This window comes from Lepisosteus oculatus, chromosome 4 (genome assembly GCF_040954835.1).
Source record: "Lepisosteus oculatus isolate fLepOcu1 chromosome 4, fLepOcu1.hap2, whole genome shotgun sequence".
Taxonomy (NCBI): Eukaryota; Metazoa; Chordata; class Actinopteri; order Semionotiformes; family Lepisosteidae; genus Lepisosteus; species Lepisosteus oculatus.
This window is the reverse complement of record NC_090699.1, coordinates 27,955,581-27,977,676: the sequence shown is the minus strand read 5'-3', so window position 1 is coordinate 27,977,676 and position 22,096 is coordinate 27,955,581. Positions and strand designations below refer to the sequence as shown.

The 22,096-nt window shown below is 36.3% G+C and overlaps 1 protein-coding gene across 2 annotated transcripts in view; it reads right to left on the bottom strand.

The window, feature by feature from the left end:
* LOC102693145 (glutamate receptor ionotropic, delta-1) overlaps nt 1-12,197 on the bottom strand; it is a 354,553-nt gene extending 342,356 nt beyond the window's left edge. For both annotated transcript variants that reach the window (XM_015347054.2, XM_006630422.3), the window contains exons 1-2: nt 11,828-12,197; nt 5,063-5,218 (exon numbers count right to left, since the gene is read on the bottom strand). In XM_015347054.2, coding sequence (XP_015202540.1) covers nt 5,063-5,218; nt 11,828-11,906 — 235 coding nt within the window. In that variant the 5' untranslated portion in view covers nt 11,907-12,197. The remainder of the gene's footprint in view (nt 1-5,062; nt 5,219-11,827) is intronic.
* Nucleotides 12,198-22,096: the final 9,899 nt, after the last annotated feature.

Genomic DNA, 22,096 nt, shown 5'->3' with positions numbered 1-22,096 from the left:
CACGTTTATACCGAAGCTTCGGTAACTGAGTATTATTCTTGAGAAATGTAATTAGCTTAATCTGTTTGTTTCCAAGAGATAATTAGACAATCTGTTGAACATGATATATACTCTATTGTAAATCTGTCAAAAGTACTTAAAGAATACTCAGCAAGACTTTATTGTTATCTGTATTGCTAGCAGTAAAATAATGTCTTGCTGCTTCAGTGCAGCTAAAAAGCAGACATGTTACAGGAATGGATCCATGAGGCACGTCAGGTTAGTGAACTCCACTGGAGCATGAAGTTTGTGCACATAATGTCATTTGATTAAGCATTTCTTGAAAAATTCGATAACACTACAACCATGATAGACAGTGGTACACCAGTATAACTCTCTCTCTCATCCTTTATGACTTCTAACTATTTAAGAACATTATTTAGTGCTCACATGTAAAAAGACATAAGCTTGAAACTATCATAGCACCCAGTAGATTGCAGAATATATTGAAAGACACTATAAAAAAACAGATCACAACTCATTATTAATGCAGCATACATTAAATCACTGTGTCTGGTATTCTTTCGTAAACAGCTCAGCTTGAACAAAGAAACACAGGACCTGGATTTAAAGAAATGTTCAGCCTAATGCTTCTAAGAAGTTCTCAATCTAGCTATTGGAAGACAGTAAAGCATTGTACAACATAGTCCATTCTAAGGAGAGCTAGAGATTGCATGAGATGACTCACCCTCCATGTCTATACTTAAATTACATCAGTTTAGATTATTGCCAAACTAACAAAGTCTTTTTCAATTTTTTGACAACCAGGAGTGGAAATGTCAAACAGCATTTGAAACCCATGTCTCCCCTGAAGTAATGCAATTTAGACCATTTCCTTTTGCCCAATTGCAATCATTCAGAAGTCATTTTTACCATTTGAACTCACAGACTTTCCTTTTCATATGCTGTTGATGAAGGTTAAAATGAATCCTTCTTTAGGAATGAGCAGGCTGTGATCATTGCACTTAAAGTCACAGTCAAAATGCATCAGTTTGCAGGTGAATGAATAAAACTGGAGGACACCTGATCAGCAGACAAAAGCCTATTCCTCATTAGTCACAAACCTTTCCTATCCACTGGCATTTCATCACAGAGTTGGAAGAAACGAGAATTTCTGTCAGTGCAGCAAATAACAGTGGAGCTCTTTCAGTTTGAGAAAAAAAGGGCTCACACTAAGAAAAATAATTTCACTACCTAACATCCATGTGACAGTGCTGTTTCAGACTGGTGTTTAAAAAACTAATTAAAGATCAGACTGGATCACTTGCACAGTATTGTCAGTGTCAGTATGTAACAATACATTTATCAGTTTGGCAAAGGATAACAAAAGCACAATGCATGAGCAATATTGTAAGAGGAAAATAAGAAGCCATGATGCTTCATACACATCTTTACCAACATGTACAGCACTGACAATCCACAATTTCTAAACACTTGAAAGGTCATGGAAAAGACATCTAACAACATACATCCATTTTCTTTTCAAACGGCTTAGTGAGTGGGCTGAAAATACTTCCGCTGGCAAGACTGGAGTGTTACAGACCTCTAACCCTGAAGGCATCCTTTGTGTAGATTCACAAGGAGATCTGTTTTTTTCTCTCTCTTTCACAGCTGGAGAGACCTCCACTGGAGAGCTGGGTCTGAATTAATATTACCTTTCCTAGAAGCTGTCACAGTAAATGACTCTTCATCTAAGCATGGAGTAACTGTGTATATCACCATCAAGTTAAGTTTTTTGCTTTGGAATTGAGTTAACTCTTTAAAAAATTACATTGCACACATTCGTAGTTAATACCATCTAATTTCCCTTTATAAAGGTATTAAGTGCTTCACTGACCATTAAATACACAATGGTCTCAAACTAAAAAAGGTAATAGTAAAACAATTTAATCACAGTATGCATTTTTACCAAATCTAACTGTAAAATGACAACTTGAGACTACTTATCTGCTTGAAATAAAAGTTAAAGAAATCTTATTTTACCTGATATTTTAAAAAGTTGGAAAAAATTATACTGTTAAATGTCAGTTCAAATAATTTACATTCCTGAAAGACACTGATGTACTTTTATTCCTGGTGTTTTCATTTCTAACATTATTTTTCTTTGTAATAAAATGAAACAAGCAGACTGAAACTAAACATTTAAAAACTATTTGGAAATAGTAAATTAAGCGACTAAAGGTGGATCTGCATAAACAAAGTTTTAAGCAGCAATAATGATGTTAATCCACTGTAATACTGTTACTTCCACATTCTGTGTCTATTGACACTTCCACTCACAAGGGCAGCAGCACAGATGAATATCTTTGAATTGCTGACAATGCCCATGTGGAACAAAGAAAAGAAGCCAGAAATACTGAACAGCTCAGCACATGCCTGGCTGACCTACAGTACACCTAGAGAAGCCTACCTGCAAAACACAGCCTCTTTCAAGACCTTGATTGCTTTTGCAGTTTCAAATGAATCTTTTTCTTCTGAAACTTTGTAGAAACATATTCAATAAACATGAATGAGTGACTGGCCTAAAAATCCCATTTTTCTTTTTCAACGTCTCTCCATGTATAGATGTGTTAGGTATTTTGTAATCTTTTACTTTGACTAAAACTAGAAATTGAAACAGTTTTGGGTTCATCTGCATGTTTGCTCATGAAAAAAAATGCTATATTTTACTCATCTGCACGTTCATGCCTGTCAGAATAACTAACTGCCTTAAAAAACAAAACTTAAACAGGACAATCAAGTTGGAATTCCTTTTTTATTTCTAGTGGCCATAAATATACAGGAATCACTATGACTATTTCTGTGTGGTTATTTCAGTAACATTTGTATTCTCACAAATAAATACATTTTGGGAAGTCTGAAGAACACTTCTTGTTCAAACAGGAGGGTGGAGCCTGACTGTTGCAAGTCAATCTTTCATTTCTTACTTAGCAATTACTCCTGTCAATTCAATGTGTTACAAACAGGAGTCATTACTTTGATATAATCCAGCTATTACTTAGTTATCATTCTCATCTACTCATTCTATTACTTTGTTAATTGAGGTCACCCCCAACATCGGTATAAAGTAAGCCTAACTGGTATACATCTACAGTATAAAAACAGTCACCATCAAATAATGTGGAAATGACAAGGTAATATAACTCTTCAAAACGGCACAATAATGTTTTGAAAAGGAAATCCAAATGAATGCTACTATTAGAAAAATACTGAGAATATTTCTATGTTTTCATGTACAGTATGTATTATATTCATTTTTTTTTCATATGGCTGTGTTTGAGACCTAATGTTCGAAATTAGCTATGATGGATTGCCAGCTTTCCCTCCACACTCACTTTCCTCACAGCAACCCATGGCTCAGTGGTGATGTCAGGACACCTCATAATATTGCAGTGAAAGTTAGAACAAGTCAAACATTTTCAAGGTGTTTCATTCATGTGAAATGTTAAGTGTTTTACAAGTTTAGGCACCTGTAATATCCCATCATGTTACAGATTTACTAAGATCTTCCCTGAAAAAGGTAGCCATCACAATCCCTAGATTGAGCAAAAAAATATGGAATAAAACTCCTGTCTTAACAAATAATTAAATGATAGACCTGCTCAATCACACCACTAATAAAATAGTTACAGTATGTTTTCTTAAGTATTTGCTGCAGGGTTGACCCAGCTAAACGTAGCCACTTAATTAAAAATACAAAACATAAATCTGCCAAATATATTACTCATACAACTGATAAGAACTTTCATTTAGTACATAACTGATATGGGCTTTTAATAGTCTACCACCAACACAGACGCAATGTACTGTACATGCATATTGTCTTGACTAGTCAATTATTTACACTTTCCTTGCACCCCTGCTTTGAACTGGCTCACCCTTTATTGCTGTAAAAAGAAAAGATCCTCCGTATCCTTATCCCCTGTGAAAACAATCAGCACCCGTCGTTGCTTTGGAAAGTGACTCTTCTCTTCCCATTTTGAAACAGAAAGATTTACTTTTTGGGATGGTGTGAAACATTCTGTCCTGAGCACCACCATTAAAGATACAGTATTTTTTGCATGCATTAGCTCCCATCCATTGCTCTCAAACAACACAAGCTCCCATACCTCTGAAGCTCTTTTAGAATGGAGACCCACACTATATTGATTGAATATGGCTCATGGCTAAAGGCTGTAACACTCATATCTGATGTCTCTCCTTTTCTTACAAAACAGATGTTCATTTGTAGTAGAAATTATAGTATATTACATTACATTATAGTGGATTTGTGACCATAGCCAACACAACATCATTACCAGAATTATTCATATTATTAGTATAATCAGAGATTTCGTTCACTTTCTTGAAGTACCATTTTCTAAAAAATTGATTAAATTAACTATCTTTAGATAGACAAAAGCTAGCTTTAAATTACAGATTTTGCAGCAAATTACCTTTAGAAAAATACTTATCATTATCAGGCTTGACTCAATACTTCCATCTAGCTTTCCTTTCACAGAAGACACAGTGCTCTGCCAAAGCTGTCAGTGAAGATCTGTCAGCATAAGGCTTGGGCTCACCTTAGTAGGGAGCCCCAGCCAATTTGCAGCCTCCCCTCATCTGCTTCAAAGGAATCCAACAGCATTAAGATATACTCTCCACTATGTTCTCTACATGATACTATGCAACCTCCAGACAGTTCTCATCTCACTTTAATTAATTATTTCAATCAAGACAATTACAAGTATTCATTGAATATCCTTTAAGTGAATAAGTGCCATCAAAAAGCCACTGAGCTTATAATAACTGTAATGTATAGAAAAAGGTGTTTAAAGCTAAATCTTAGCCAGGAAAAAAAAAGAATATGTCTGTTATGTATTTAAAGCCTGCAGCACGACCATAATATTGTATTAAGAATAGGACATACACAAAGTAAGGACTTAATATAACTTCCAATCACAATTTTCATACAAACCCAAATCAAATGAGAAGCAATCTACTAATTTATTAGATTTAGTTCCTTACAACACAGTCCACTTACCTTCTTGCACTGCCTGAAAAGGGTTGTTGGGCTCGATAAGTTTTATGGAATGGGTGATTTTTTCACTCTGTAAAAGGTCGTCGTTGAGACTAAGATCTGAAATGGCCAACTGGAAAACTTCATCGTCTCTCACAGCATTTTCCTCAAATATGGCACCTGGAGAAGGGGAAATTAAATCAATTAATCTTAATCACAAATAAAGCATTAATTGCTGCTGTGCTGTAATACTGAATTATTTAAATGTGTGGTACTTTATTGTTAAGATGTTTCAATTTAGACAAGTTTGTTTTGTCTTTATTTATGGTGATGCTGCTCATTGTTTAAATATCAGTTGCCATGCTCTTGAGAGGTAAAAACATTTTAGATTGGCCACTCAAGAGCATTCAAATATTTCTAGGGAAAAGGTCTTCAACCCTGGTTCTAGAGAGTGAATAAAATTAATTTTGATCAGTTTATGAGGTGATTTGATTAAGTGATTTAGAGTCAGATAGAACAAAAATCAAAATACCCTTTAGCATTTAAGGATCAGAGCTCCTTTAATTGAACAAAATACTTAATTGACAAATAACAAACGTGATCCCAGTTCATTTTTGTTATTGGGCAAATTGGCGTGGCAACTATTGCTTCTGTGTCATTGTAATGGGTCTTAGCTTCAGTTTTATACAAAACAAATACTTTATATGATTCGCATTCAAGTGAGATCACACCTCGCCGCGTACAATATTGTAATCCATCATGATTTCGTGATGCGCGTTAAACAACTAAGCAAAATTCTATGTACTATAGCTCGGTGTTCATCACACTAAGAGACGTTTTAGTCGCTATCAGCATCACGGAAAGCTCTATTGTATAGGATATTGGACATTAACAGACTATTTTGTTAAATTCATGACATTAAGATGTTGGTAGAGCCCGGGGGAGCGCTCCGCCGGGTTTTCTAAACGTTATATGCCGAAATGTGTTACCTTCTTCTTAGCAACATTACTACCGAAGAAGGCCATTTTATACAAAATTGAACTGTCGGTTCCGTAAATGCAAGAGTGAGTTTTGAGAGAAACAAAGGATCAATAGTAAACCGATAGTTTTGGAGAGTTTACTTTTTAAATTATCAACAACACATAAATGACCATAAATGCAAAGAGTATTATCTCGTATTTCTCCCAAAGGTTGTTAAAGGGAAGAGTTCCTCTTCTTTAATAGTAATTCCCCAGGGCAATCTGTCTCATACCAAAATCACAGTAAGACCATGTGCTCTTTAGTGGCTCGTTGAAAACACAACTCTGCAAACTCTGTGCAGTGACTTAAATGCCTTTTCATAAATTGATGCAATTTACAATACTCATAATTCACATTACAAACCGCCCATCTACGGAGAGCTCTTTTCATTACAAATTTCTAATCTGATCTAAATTGCCTCGGGTGAGCTCTAATACAGTACTGGTATTTTGCTGTTCTCTGTCGCCAATTAACTTTGGATTCATACTCTAAATATGAATTATTAAGATTACGGCCAAGAGGCACACAAACTGGTTATGATACTCAGCATAATATTACTGGATGGATTGCCACTGGCCAGTTTTATCTGGACAAATCACCCCTCAACCACCCGTCTCACATCTTCAAAAGCTATATTTTGAGCACTTGTATTAAAATGCATCTACAGTATGTCAATAAAAAGCTGTATCGATTTCTTGGGAATTCATATTTTATTAATATCCCGAGAGACTACAGACGGAAGAGACAACAAGGCGAAGATGAACAGACAGACAGAACCAAAGAATGAGACAGACAAACACTGAATAAGAGGTGCTGGTCCTATTTACCTAGAAGAAAAATGCCACATCTGCTCAATGTTTTGCCAGTAATACCAGATTGGATTCACAATATTAGAGCTCGCCTTCCAATTACTAAACTCGGTTGGTCTGAGGCTTTCTAAATCAGCACAATCACACTGTAAATCATTGCCGGCACGACTCCGCCTTGCCTACAGATATTGATTCATGGGGCAGCCTTCGTTTTCTTTATCTTATATAAAAAAAAGAGGAGACACGCTTCGCTCTTGGACTGCAACAATAATGAAAGGGGATGTGACAAAATGTAACTAAGGCGCGGGAAAGGTCGCGTTCAGTTTATTCAAGTTGCAGGAGCCTGCGAGTAACTAATCGCTAAACAGAGGCCGCTTTCGACTGTGTGGCTGGTCTGACTGCAGGAGCCAAATCAGATCCTTCTGCTTTTGAGACAGAGACAGAATAACACATGGAGGTTGTTAAACGTAGCAGCAAAGGAAGGAATCGAAGCGACTTTCAGATTGCGGGGAAGTTTAGATTCTTCAAAAAAGATGTCTGAGAATGAAATAAAATGAAGTTCTAAGACTATATAGTGTAGTGAGGAATACACAGTGAGCTCCAGAACATATTCGGGATTAATCTGACATTACTATTTTATAAACTATTACTATTTCGGTGCCCTTTGTTTACTGCTAATTGCTCTACTATGAATCACTCACAATAACTAAATTAGCTTTCCAACTGCAATTTAAGACATTTTCATTATGCTGCTTTGGTTAAAATAGCTTGTTTTTCAATACTAAACAACTGAACGTTTTAGCAACAAGACTGGTATGACGTAAAATATTTATTGTCGACTAATGGATTTTAAGTGTTGGTACTGTCTCTCTACTGCGCAGCTTCCTTCTAACGTTTCACTTGGCAGAGCCATTCAATTAGTATGTTTTAGTATATTTAGCACCACACAGTGTATATAAAATTACGGAGTTTAATCAATAGATTGTAACTGCAAGGAATTAAGCCAAACCTGGAGCACACAGGAACGCTTAGGGAATCAATGCATGAGATCTCCGAGAGCTTTATTTTTTTAACACTAAGACAATCATTTTTACTAAATGTCTTATTGCCGTTAAAACGGTCTTTTTGTGAAACTTTTTAAATCATCTCATAGGAAGTGTGTTTTTGCAGAGGTGTTTTCTGCAGAACTTAAAACGTTTAAATATGGAATACGGATTCTTCTTTTCTTTACAAAATGCTGCATTTTGGATAATAAAGTTATTCAATATCAATACTGATACGTACAGTAACTCTGAAGGGTTCAGGCTTTGAAACTTTCGTTAGCAGGCCGCCTATCTTAAATGACTTCACAGGCTTCATTATTTAGCGTGTTGAAACGAAGGGCTAAATTTTATTCCCGGAATCATGTGCTATTGATATCACCTGTGATCTGTGACTCAATCACAGTGATGATATATTTATTACAGTGCAAGCTCTCTTAACTCTCAGCAAACACATTGAGCGAATTTTGCCGATTTACTATATGAGCTTTAACTGTGCCAGTTTGACAACGTACACAAAGAAATGCAGCTATTATTTGCTATATAACAGTATTCAGTAGGCTAAAAATAAGCATTCATGTTGAACTGAATTTTTATAATACAGAAGCTAGATAATACCAAACAACAATCAGATTAACTACAGAAACGCAGTACACACTCTACACTAGCAACAGCTTTATAATTGTCAATACAATGACAGTACGTTTGGATGTCATTAGCAAGTGCAGATTCCAATTTACTATATATTGATTTCTTACTATGCTTTACTATGAAAATATACTCATATTATTGATTAATTATTTAGAAAGCCCATTAAAAGTGTATTTGTGTGAATATATAAACATACAGTCTCACACATGCTTATCTACCAACATCTTAACCTGTTGCTTGTTACAAGTGTTAATAATCTGTCCCGACAGGGTACAATAAACTCCTTCCAGCTGAGAAAATATCAGAATCAGAGTTGAGACCAGATCTGAATTTCTAACTGCAATCTCGGAGGGTGTTTATGATGAGCCAATAAGCATGATCATTAGATTCCAGCAAAATATAATGATTAGTTAAATCTTGAAGACTGCTTGCCTTAGAAGGGTGATGTTAATGCTTATTTTTTGCCAATCCCGCTGTCATTTAGAACCTATTGTCGCCAATGTACAGTATATATATATAAATGTTTAATATCTTAGAGATTAACGTGACAGTATCTTTTCCATCATAACACTTTTTTAAACAAACCTACTCGATTTATTACTAAATCGCTTTCTTATCAGGTATACATTTCATAAGCAAGGCTTCGCAAAAAAAGCAAACATTTACATGTTTCAGATCACGAACTACACAAATAGACATTTGATACTCAAAACACCTGTTCTCTCACTTCACCCGCTATCGCTTCCCTAATAGATGCCAATTACACACTGCGAAAGAAACCAGCACCCTAAACTAAAAGAGAGCATCTTTACAAATTAACTTTTACTGATAGTGACTTAGAATACATAATGCAAAAACAGAAGGTCATGTAGGAGATGACCCGAAATATCATACATCAGTAAGAGCTGTTTGTTAACGTAGTTTTCTGCAATTTGAGGTGGATATAAATGTATTTTTTATGTCTTAGTCAGGAAAGACCCTTAGGATGAAACATCTGTTAATATAGAGCAGAGAATTCAAGTAATCGTAGTTCCAGAATACCCTGTGTAAAGTTCCAAGTAGGGAATAAACTAATACATAGCAGCTAGGGACGTGACGTTTGGTATTAGAGGGAATTTAAAACAAAGGAACCGTGGATTTACCAAACACGACATTATCTGTTGCGTCTCGTTTAAACTCGAGCACCATACTCGTTTTGAGCAAGAAAGACCTCTGATGGCGAACAGAGAAGGATTCGGTATATTGGGATCATAATGAAACCAATACGCTCTAAAACAGAGCAGGTTCAATAATCGTTTTGCATCTCAAAGGTCTTTGTAATTGGATTTCTAATGTATGAAATCGCACACGAGCACGCCTTTCTACTCTATACCACTAGAAACCCAACCGTAAACGCAAAGAGAATATCGGGGGAGCCCAAAGGTAACAGATGGTTCCTTGCATAGTACTTTGTCTGTCCATTAAGATTCTTCAACACTAAAGCAAGCGCAAAGGGGCTAAAAAGAGCAACGCCTGTAATTTTCCGCAACAACAGCGAATCCATTCAAAATGACAGCAGCGGTAGTAGTAATAATAATATGTGCGTTTCATAACTCGCTTGCATTGAAATTTATCTATATTGGTAGTCGTTGGGCAATATAATTCGGGTATCAGCCTTGTACCCAGTCTTGTCTTTGCGTGATTATCTTGCACATCTCTCAGTTTGTTAGATACCTGATAAAAATAAGCATGTTTTGAGTAGAACCCCTTTTAAAACACCCAACTTGCTGGTTTTGAATACCAATCAACTCTGCCTGAGTGCCAAAGTGCAGTCCGCGATCTAAACCAGCCCCGCATTTTAGTGCCTCCCTTGATTTTTAATACAGAACCGCAATGCTGTGCTTAGGTTAGCTAGACGTGTTTAAGTTGTGCTCAATGATAATCTGATCTTCTGAGTATTGTAAATTTCTTTCCATGCATTTTAGTGGCCCACAGTTTCAATCCCTTAAATGTCTACAGAAGAAAAACAACAACTGGAGGCCAAATAAAAGTGATGTGTGCATTTCTATGCAAAACGTGAACTCTCGCTGATAACGTCGGGGGAGAGAGAGACAGAAGAATCGCTCCTGTGGTGATATGATATAAAAATGTGGACCAGAAGTTGAGCACTAAGTGACATCAGCCATTGATGACTGTGTGTGTGTCTTTCAAGGGGATTCGGAAGGGGACGGGTAATGGGGTAGGCAGAGTGGTCAGTATTCGTTGCAAACGAGAGAGTGGGGTATATTGATGAAGAATTGTTTGTTTGCGCTGCATTCTCAAATGATTTTCTCCCTTCGTATGTTTGTATTCTCCACTATTTTACGTTAAAGCGGAACCTCGCTTTAAAATTCCCTTTGTCACTCCCGGTCGTCACAGCCCTGCTAAATGTGCTTTTTTGATGCATGATTGATAAGCGTAGGCATCCTCGTGAACCTGGTTTAGGTGTTTCGGTCCTTCATGTTGTGTATTCGGACTCTGTGTATCTCGTTAGGATTACTTCATTATCGCTGTACGGTTGCCACTTTCCCCCTATTCACAAAATGCTTGTATGAAAAATAAATACACCTCTATGTATAAGCTTTAGCTACTGTATCATGCTGCAACTGGTTAGTACAGATACCGTCACCGAGTTCTTTAACATCCTAAATATAGCCATTATTAATATTTCCCTCACGTTCAATACGAAGTTCAATCTTATAGGTGGTTGGGGGAGGGGGGGTGGAGTAACATACAGCGTTACTTTATTTTGCATTACCGAAAAGACTGGTGGTCCAAGTCGTTGATAAAAAATAAAGTTGTTTTTTTTCTTTAAAAATTACTTTCCTGCAGCTTTCGGTAGTTTACTTTCTTTACAGCTTTAAACTAAAATGTGTTACACTTTGGCGTTAATTTAATTCTACACGCAGACAACGAAGCGCCCACAACTACCTCAGTTTTATTCAAAGCAATTAAAAGAGATACAATTAAAAAAGACACTCGAATCACAATGCATCATTGGTCTACCCTACGCGCAACGCTTTGACTACTAAAAGGAAGAACACACAAGCACAGATAAATCATTCCAAAAATTCTAAAAAGATTCTTCGTTCCTATGAACGTCACATCCCTCTCCTTTATTCTTGTCAAAAGAAAGCCCTCTTGTTCAGCAGCAATACAGTAGATCCTGCAGTTTTCCTATTACATGCGTTCAAGTGGTTTGCACAGCCCGGTTGCTTTACTCGGCTTGTCTCCATGCCGAGGCTCCTTACCGATGTGAATGATGGAGTCCGCTCGTACTGAATTGCTTTGCAATATCCAAAAGGAAAGGGAGACTATCAGCAATTCCATGTCCAGATTTTACCAAAGCAGTTCATCCAAGCTCCTTCAGTTGTTGGACAAATCCAGTAAGGGGATAATTAAAAAAAAAATGTAACACAAAAATAGAAAACATAAAAAGCAGTAAAATATAGATATATTTTTAAAGGATGACAACGATTCCAAAGGAAAAATAAAGAGTAAGTAAAAAAGGAAGGGAGGAAAACAGTAAGGGAAAAGGCAGGGAAATCCTTGCTTATTAAGAGGCAGGTACTGAATCCGGCGCTTGCTCCCTCGCTCTCTCTCTAGCCTGCGCTCACGGTGTCTGAGACATAACAAACTGCAAACTGCGGAGGAGGGACACCCCCCACGCGCTCTCTCTCTCTCTCTTTCTCTCTCTCCAGGACCACGTGACTGCAGAGACTTTCTACACCAGTGAGCTGTCCGGAGAAGGAAAGAAGAGATGGAATTCGAGCGAGCCGGAGACAGACACCGGGAAAGCGTGGAGCAGGGAAGGACCCCGGCGGCTCGTTCTCTCAACCACCAACACATGCACACCGGGGGACTGAAAACTGACTACACAGCCAAGCAAAGAAACAAACGTATAAACATATAGAAACATCATACGTGCAATAATAATTGTAGGACCAGTAGCAGGTAAATAGGATGGATCCATCCGAGAAACTAACAATTTAAGTAGGTATAAAAAAGTGAACCCAGAAATTAAACCAGTCTTCTAATTGTGAGTAAAGGAAAGAGAAAAGATGTGTTGACTTTGGTGAATGGGGTGGATTTGAAAGTGTTCGTCTAAATAACCGTATGACGCGAGTTCAAGTTTCACTTAAAATGAGAGAGAAATTCTGGTGTGTGGAAACACTGCCCGCAGCTGGAGCTGGAGCGGCCAGTGAGACGAAGCCGGGATACGGTGCTGGAGCGTCGCGAGAGAAGAAGAATCGAGGTCTTAAAACGGGAGCCAAAGGAATCGAATACACCCAACTAAAAACGCCGTGGAAAAGACCATGATGACAGGGGCTTTAACGGGTCCTTTCAGTCTCAGAGCCAGAGTAATTGAAAAACCACTTCAGACATGTAATGGATCGCAAGGAGCTGACAAGGGCTGCGACTTAGTTTAAGGATAGAGAAGACTGCAAAGCGATATACACAGGGAAAGTTTTTTTTTCGTCAATTTAAAATCAATTTGGAAAGAAAATGACCTTAGCAGGCAACTATCGCATATCTACAAATATATGTAACGGTGACTATGATGATGAAGTTCGATAAAAATAGGAAATCATCTGTTTTCGTTGATGGATTAGGCGCATTGGTCAAAGGGTCAAATCATACTAAAGCGTTTAAAATGATTTGTTTTAAAATACATATATTACATGTGACCTTAAACCATTAGATACGTTTTTTTTATTTCCTTTGAAACCTAAGCCCGTCACGAACATCTTACAGATCTTGTAATGTTATGTCTGAAAAAAGATTACAAGAAAAAGACAATATACTGTGAACTTCAATTTTCTTTTTGAGATTGCAGCAACAGGTTCACATGAAGCTCTCAGAAATGAAAATACTGAAGTTGAACCAGGACTTGTCTTTACAACAATGCACGTAACTCTAGGGAATAAAGAAATAACCTCGTGTTTTGGAACTTTTCATGAAAGACGGATTCCTGAACAGGATAAAAAGTCTTTTAGCCATGGCTTCACTTGATCTGTCTTTTTTCTGATTGAAGACTTTAAATGGAAGATGAAATCAGAGCCTGATGGGAACGAGATGTGAGGAAAATGATACTCTTAATCTTACAATTAAAGGATATTTCTTGAGGCATTATCTAAAACGGAAATATCCCTTAATTGTTTGACTAAGTCTATTAGGACGCAGAATCCATTTCAGCACCATGGAGCCCTGGACAGCGCCCAGTCTTAACTTCTTTGACTCCTTGTGACACAAACCTGACTGTAATCAGCTCGTATCAAAAGATTTGTATAATCGGAGAGATCTACACTTTTCTAACACAAAATAATAGCTTAGCAGCAACTTTCGAATCGTTGCTCCGGGATATTCCATAGCTTGTCAGAATAACTGCTGATTTCTCTCCCACTTAGCCGCAGAGTTAATAACCGATGAAGATATCACTGGTGTTCAAGAGGCCAAGGGTCGTGAAAAGTGGAAAAAAAGTTTTGTTTTCGCTTAGTTTCTCCATTAGGCAAGCGGCACAGGAATTTAATTGTTAAAGGCAATGAAACTCGACACGAAGGTTATCGAATCCTTTCCTACATTGTGATGGGATCATGCTCAGGAAGAACGAATGCTTTAACGCTGTTTTGCTATTGTGGTGTTGATGTTTACGGCCATTTAATGTTAAGTTCTTAATATATATGGTAAAAAACAGTCGCAACATAAAAATACTTCAAATAGAATAAATATATACAGTACAGAATATCGTTTTCGGTTAAAGTTGGTTAAAGTTAAATGAATAAGCTTTGAAAAAGCACAAGGTTTTCAAGTGTCCACTGAATATTCGCTAATTTACCGGCATGTGCTTCCATATATCAGACACTTTAAGTCAATAAATAAATGCGAAGTTCTTGTTTCATTCTACTTCGATCTATAGAAGATATAGAACGTTGTCTTTGAACAATTAGCATTACTTTGCTTGCCTTTTTCTTTCTATTTTGTTTTTCGACAAATAACTCTCAACTACGGAGTGAAGCTAAAACAACATTCTAAAAAGGAGTCATAATAGTTTTATGATTACTTCAATGTGTGTATACATATCGATTAAACTGGATGCCTGTCCCAGACTTGAGAGATAATAATAGTGTCCGGGTCACAGTGCGGCTAAGACTAATCACACCTTTTCCCCAAGAAAACTAACATTTTTTATAAAAATACAAAGTTAGCAATTTTCGGAAATGCGATTTGATTTGTTAAAATTTTATCGTATAAGATCTAATAGGGTTAAATTAGTCGATGTCTGTGTGAAAGGGGAATAAATCCAGTAAAGAACTTCTACTGTTTTTCTTAAGTTTGCTATCTAAGGACGCTTGGGGTTGGAACTGTGGACACTGCATTCCTTGTGCTGCCTGATTTAGAACCGTCTTCAATATTAAACCTTTGAATTACAAAGCATTTGGGAATTTAAATAGGACTCGACCGCGCACCACTGATCTCAAACACATAACACCCTGTATCTGCATCGAATACAAATCAGATTTTAATGGCAGGAAACGCTCACTGAACGCGAGACAGCGCCGTGAAGGCAGCTGTGCTCTTGGGTAACAAGTGGTTGCTGCAGCTCATGCACTGGAAAAACAAAATAATCGATGTAGTGATTTTTACCAGATTGTGTAAAAGGTGTTGTATATTCTTCTATTAACGTACCTATTCCGAGTGGTAGTTCATTTTTCAGTGTGTAGAATATGCACATATGCACATAACGGGTAATTGTCTTTCAAAAGTGCTTTGAGCAATCTTGGTCAGGCGCTGATTCTCGGTTTCCCGGCCTAATCCATTGTTGGAGCTTCGTCACGGTTTCCAAGGTAACCAAACCTCCAGCCTTGATCATTGAATTCCTATAGGAAAAAGACATCGCTGCTTTCAACTATGGAAAAAAACTTAATGCATGTTCAATCTACATACTGTACTGTATATAGAACTATATTTTTGTGGGAATGGGAAAGAGTAAGGTTTAAGGTGAATGAAAAAGTGCAGAAAACCGTAATAGGGAATACAAAAATTGTGATAGCGTCTACGTCGTGCAACTTTACAATGATGGGGAAATGGGTGATTGAACATGGCTTGAGGGTTGAATATTCAGCGGTTTCAGTTTTAACACTGCAACTGTAGCCATATGCTCTCGATTCTCCGGACACTACAGTACTGTACAGATTAGACAATCTTATAAATTGTGTTTTATAGGACCAATAGATGTGCATAATTGTTGTTCACTCTATTATGCAGACGAATATGCAGAAAGGTGCAAAATAGATTTCCTCTGTTCCTTAGAGTTCAGTATTAGATGCGTTGTTGAAATAAGGCATTGCATGATCATACGAAGTTGACGTATTGTATCATGTAAGATTTAGGGGGAAGTGAAAAAATGTAACACGAGGGTTCTCTGTCATTATAGCGATCTCATTTTATTTTTGAATGTATGTGTTAGATCTGAACTGAACCTTCTTATTTTCCAAAAATATTGTTAATACATTTCACCAGTTTCAGTCTTCGATAAAAGTTTCTTCCTTTGTTAAGATCTAGCAAAACGAAATTTAAATACAGATATCCGAGGACATAAACCACGAATTGAATGGATGTTATCGGGATGGATGTTAGGGGAAACTGTGCCAGACATTAGACACGGCAACGCTGCGAGCCAGATAATAATTTTATATTTTATATTACAGTATTTAAAACCATATGAATTATGTCATTCATGGGCAAAGAGATATGTTTAATTGGCACTTGGAATATAACTTTGTATCATTCATAATGAAGTCTTGATTATACAGTACCAGCAGAAAAGGTGCTTATTTGAAAATGAAGTGGTGCATACGAAACATGTCTGGTCCGCCTAAAAGGAGCCTGACTGAGTAAAATAAGAAGGCTAAAGTTAATGGTCAAATATATTGTTACATTTTTTACTAATTTATGAGTAGAATATAGAAAAAATATGCTTTCCAACTCTATTCAAAGCACTGTGTCCTTCTATTAAGAAGGAATTATATGGAACCTTCTCTATATTATACAGTATAAGTGTCAAGTTTAAATTGAACAATGAGAATTACGTATTCACAGACAGAATATCAGTTAAACTATTTTACAGGCTGATTTTGAAGCAAATTACTATAAATGAATTTATATTCCTATTCAACATTCTTTCTGCTTTACATTTCTAAGAATAAATCTGCATTTCTAATTACAAAAATGCTACAGTATGTTTAAAGGATCATTATTAATAAAACAAAACACATTAAAAGGGCCTAAAAGAAATCATAGATAGAAATGAGTTCTTGAAAGGAAAAAAAAAACAGTTTTCTCCTATTAATAGTCAGGAGTTCTATATATGTGTACATTTCATATAAGTCACTGTGCCTTTAAAAACCCATGTGCTGCCTCATTTAATGCTGCTGAAAAACAGCTTAATAAAAACATGAGATATATGCTACTGCCAACTCCTATCATCAATTTTTACATTGACGTACCATTTAACATTAACTCTGCTTCATTGGCTTTACATCCCATTTTATAACCAATAGGTCTGAGTTGTGTAATTGTGTACCTTTAATCCTTTAATCCACCCACTCAATCTACCCACAGTTCACAATCTAGTGTATCTTGAATGGGCATGTGAGCTATAGCCTATACATTTTGGCTTGACCCAGACACCAATCTCTGTACTTGTTTTCACTTGGCATTACAGCAGTTGGTGTTTGTTATTTCATCTCTCATTCTTGCATCCCTGCGCTGCAAAATAACATCATCTGCTGGAACACTGCACAGTAAATAATGAGCAGTGTAGTGGTTGGAAATGGATGGGAACCATTTCAAAACTATTCTGTTCTGATGTTCCATTCAATGCATGTTCAATTTTCTAAAATAAAGCTTTGCTTGGTTACAGTACCTGCCCAAGTTGGAAGTACAGAAAAAGAACACCAATGTAATGATGATGTATGGCGTCATGTCTATGTGGATGCCAGCTAAGCAAGGGTGGGCCTAGTCAGAACTGGGATGGTGGAATGAGGGGAAAACTGTAAGGAAACTTTTGTTTTTCCATAGGTTTTATTGGTGGATCACAAGTAGAAGCACTCTTCCTTCCTGGACCACACATTTCCAAATCAACTTCCCATTTCTTTACCAGGGTGCACTATACTGTAGGATGCGTTATCTTTACACCACGGTTGTTGATCATTAAGGATCACATGGAACTGTCTGAAAACAAATGTTTTGGGGATATTGATTCTAGTATCCTGGTTACATGCTATTCAAGGTTTGAAATTCTGGTGTCTTGTCTAAATTCTACTCTGGGCTTAAACATTCTTGCCTTCCTTCACTTAAATTAGTAAAGAAAATACTCAGTTTTCTACCTGATTGGGTATACAGTATAGTGTGGCAGTTGGGACACATTACGAAAGAGGGTAAAAAAATGGGTCTCCTTCTATATGTTAAGTGCTTTGTGATGAAAAGAGGTATATAAATGCATTATTATTATTATTCTTATTCTTATTATTATTATTATTATTATTAAACATAAAGATTGGCTGAGGTCACATTAAGAAGTAAATAACAGATACAGTAAATAACTGTCTTCAGAGGATTGTGGCCTTTGATTTCAAATGACCAAATAAAGCTGCTTTAACACATGCAGCAAGCTACAGGGCCCAAAATAGACCCCTACAATCCCATTAACCTTTTTAATAACTATTAAGAATCAGTGAGTATTTACTCTAAACAGTTGGGTAGGCTACGATCATTTGTCTTACACCATTTTTCAGGAAACATTGGAATTAATAAGGAGGCAGTGTAAGACCAGAGCTGGGAGGAGGTTGAGCTAATTTTCGTTTTACTCCATTGCTCCACAACATTCACAATCTTACTTAACTGAATATACAAAATTCTGTCAGTACTGTTTCTTTCTGAGATGTCCTCTCATCAAAAACATAGATCACATATATTAACAGTTTTAATTAGAGCAAAAGAAAATCAGACTCCCTTCTAAACAGCAGTAAAACAAAGACAATGAATGTGTAATAAAGACATCAATAACCCATTGCCCAGTCACAATGTATTATTCATCTGTATCGGTGCTTGCTAAAGGAGTTTATATACACAGTGCATCTTGTGCAGTGTATACATTTATAAATGTGTTGAATGTAATTGACATACAGGGAGAGTAGCAAGTATGGATCAACAGTGTGATATAAAATATGCATTCTGCATATCTGCTATGCTAGTTCATATGCAGACAGCGATCCATAGCAAAAACTGAATCATTTGTGAAGAAGTGGGGGGGAAGCTTATAATGGTGTTTTACAGTCATGAGTTAACAACCTTTACGGGGCCTAATGGTGTCGAAAAATAATACATCTGTCACCAGGCAAGAATAATTTATTGTGATTTGAAAGTATGAGATTGGAGGTCTGGTAGAATGGATCCACCTTAAATGTATTCGCCATGTCCATGATTGCTTAATTCACCGCATAATTCTGGACTTAGCAGGGTTCTGTAATGATTCTCTAATTCTATCGCGCTCAGGGTTAGGATGGGTGTCACCTGAAAAATACATTTATTTGTAAGTCCCTGTTTTTTCCAGATCTCCAACGGCAACGTCCTTAACTTCTCACCACACTGGCAGCAGCATTGTTATAGGTAATACTGTGTACCTTTCATTCTGTTTTTTTTTTTCACTTCTGTTGCAGAAAATCCAGGTGAGTGCAGCAAGTTAAAATGTGTTTTTCTCTGAGTGGACAACTCACCAGTGGAAATGTGAAAGAATAAAATTAATTAAATCATGCTGCAACTACTAAGTTACTTTTATTTTACTAATTTTATTTAATTGCTTTCTTCCAATATGGGTACAGAGGGGAAAACCAGAGGGGACCCCTGACAATTTGTTGCTTCGCTACTGTGTACAGTACTGTATGTTGATAGTTGAGAGTTATGAGATTTTTTAAGTGATAACAGGGCCCCACTGATTCCCTATACATGAATAGAAAACATTTAAATAATATATACATTTAATATCCAAATATTTGAGGGTTTTTATTTGAAAAACAAGGTAAATGTTATTAATCTTTTTATTCTCCTTGTAGTATATTCAGGGATATACAGTAGTTGCAAGTAGCTGCTAAATGACAATGAACAGAACAAAATTTCAAAAATGTTTGTTCATTTGGACTTTCTGAACAGTGGATTTTAAATGTGCTTTATTAATTCTTTCAGTTCTCATTTAAAGCAGTCAGTTCATGTCACATACATGAAAACATCCAGGTCTTTCTAAGCATCCATAAGCACCAGGAAAGGTGAAGACGGTGGGATTTTTTGGCAGGCTCAAGTGCCCACACTCCAAAGCCATCTGTGGAGATTAATATTATGAAGCGAGCCTGGTGCATTGTCACTCAGGGACTCAAAGAAATATTCATGGCATGCTTCCATCAGTTGTAACTGTGAAAATATCTGTTTTCAGTCATCTTAAATAAAATTGAAAACAAGGATGAAAAAGAGGAATAGCACTTTTTACAAGAATGAACAATGAAGACAGAATTTCATTTTCATTCGAGATTAACTGAAATGAATCCAAGAAATGCATGTTTTGTGCAATGGGAAAAGGTGATTAAGATGAAGAGGCAGTGTCACATTAAGACTCCATTGTGCCTAAGCTATACCAAATAAAGACTCTAATTAGAAGCAATTAGTCATGCATGGATGCCGAGACCGGATATCAAGGAACAATTTTTCAAAACTACTGCACACCGTAAACTGACTTATAGCAATCCCTCTGTCTTGCCAAAAAATGAGCACAAAATGAATGCAAATACAGTATTCAACTCTTAAGTGACACTTTAAAATGCCAAAAAAAAACATTTTCAAGTTACATCAGGAACCTTTGTTGAACATTAACTTTATTTTGCTGACTTTATATTTCTTACTCTGTATTGGCTCTTGGCAAAACAGATTGCTGGACACATGACAAATACATTAGTTCACATCAAAATGAGTCGGCATGTGCTTATTGTTTACTTCAATGACTAATGTGTATTGTCCACGCATCATTTGAGTCATTTGTGGTTTATCAAAAGGGGAGCTGCTCAGGTGTGGATGTTGCTATATCCTTCAATAGTTTGCAAAATCTCATCAAGCCAAGAAAAAACAAAATCATTCTAATCCCATTAACCAAGCCGGTAAACACGCTAGCCAATGGCAGAGGCGATTCCTTATAAAACACAGTGAACGAAATGCTTGATGATATGAAGCATTTGCTTATCTATTGTGCAACAAACCGTAAGATTGGAGTTCACACACTATGATAATATCAATTGATGCTAACCCAAATTACCTGAATATTAACATGAACTTTAGTTTCTCAAGAAGACAGATGATAAAACATTGTCAACTGGATGAAGTACTTCTCCTTTCTAAAGACCCTGACCAGCAATAACCCAGGGTGTCTTCATTCTGTTGGTGTTTGTTTAGTCCAAAAATGGAAATAATGGAAATGGCAAGTCACACACACAGACAATCTGTTAAATCAGACTGTTCTTGTTTTTCACTTAACCCTTCAAATTGTAACAAAACAAATATATAATTTGGGGATGCTTACATAAAATCACAAAATAAGTTAAAAATAGATTAATGCTCATAAAGAGACATCCAGCAGACCCTAGAGACAAGAATAAAAACTTTTCATTGCTTCTCCTCACGAAAATCAAACACCAGACTGCTCTTTGATCGCTTCAACCAGAATGATAAATTAACTAAATTGACTGAAGAACTGAAATACCACAGAGCACTCTGGTTTCTTTCAACATATTTAAATAACTCAAATATAAATCCAACAGTTTTTCAAATGTTTAAATCAGTACCAGTCTAAAGACTGCCTAAATAATGTGGATTTAGAAGAAGATGGTCTAAGGCCATAGTGTCAAAGGTCTTCGGTGCTTACAGATTTAGAAAACGTATCAGAATATGCCCACTTACATTTTCCTGTTATTTTTGTTTTCTATGAATTTGTGATTTTGTACAATTAGAAGCAGAATTGAAAGTATTCCTTTTTAGGTATGCCAAGTGTGAATTATCTATTAAGTAATTACAGTAGTTCAGAAGCAGGCAGTGTACCTGAAATAATGTATGCAAGTATACTGAAATAGTATTTAGATTAATTTATTGATTACATTTCATGTTAATGCTAACATTCTTATTTCTATTACTGCCATATTGGAATTAAAAGAAATTTAATCACACAGATTTGGCAATTTTAAAAGATAAAAACAGAAAAATTGAAAATATCATGGAATATTTTGATTTGAGACCTTCCCCTAATGGGCCCAAGATTTATGAAGCACTTTCCCCAAATGCTTTTAGGAAGAAAGGTAGAATTTGAAACTGCATTTCAACAGCTTTTATGAATCCACTCTATGCACGTTTCCCTTTTAATAGATAAACCATTAATTTAACGAGCAGATTTCTATAGAGAGACAACACTTACACATCATAAGTTT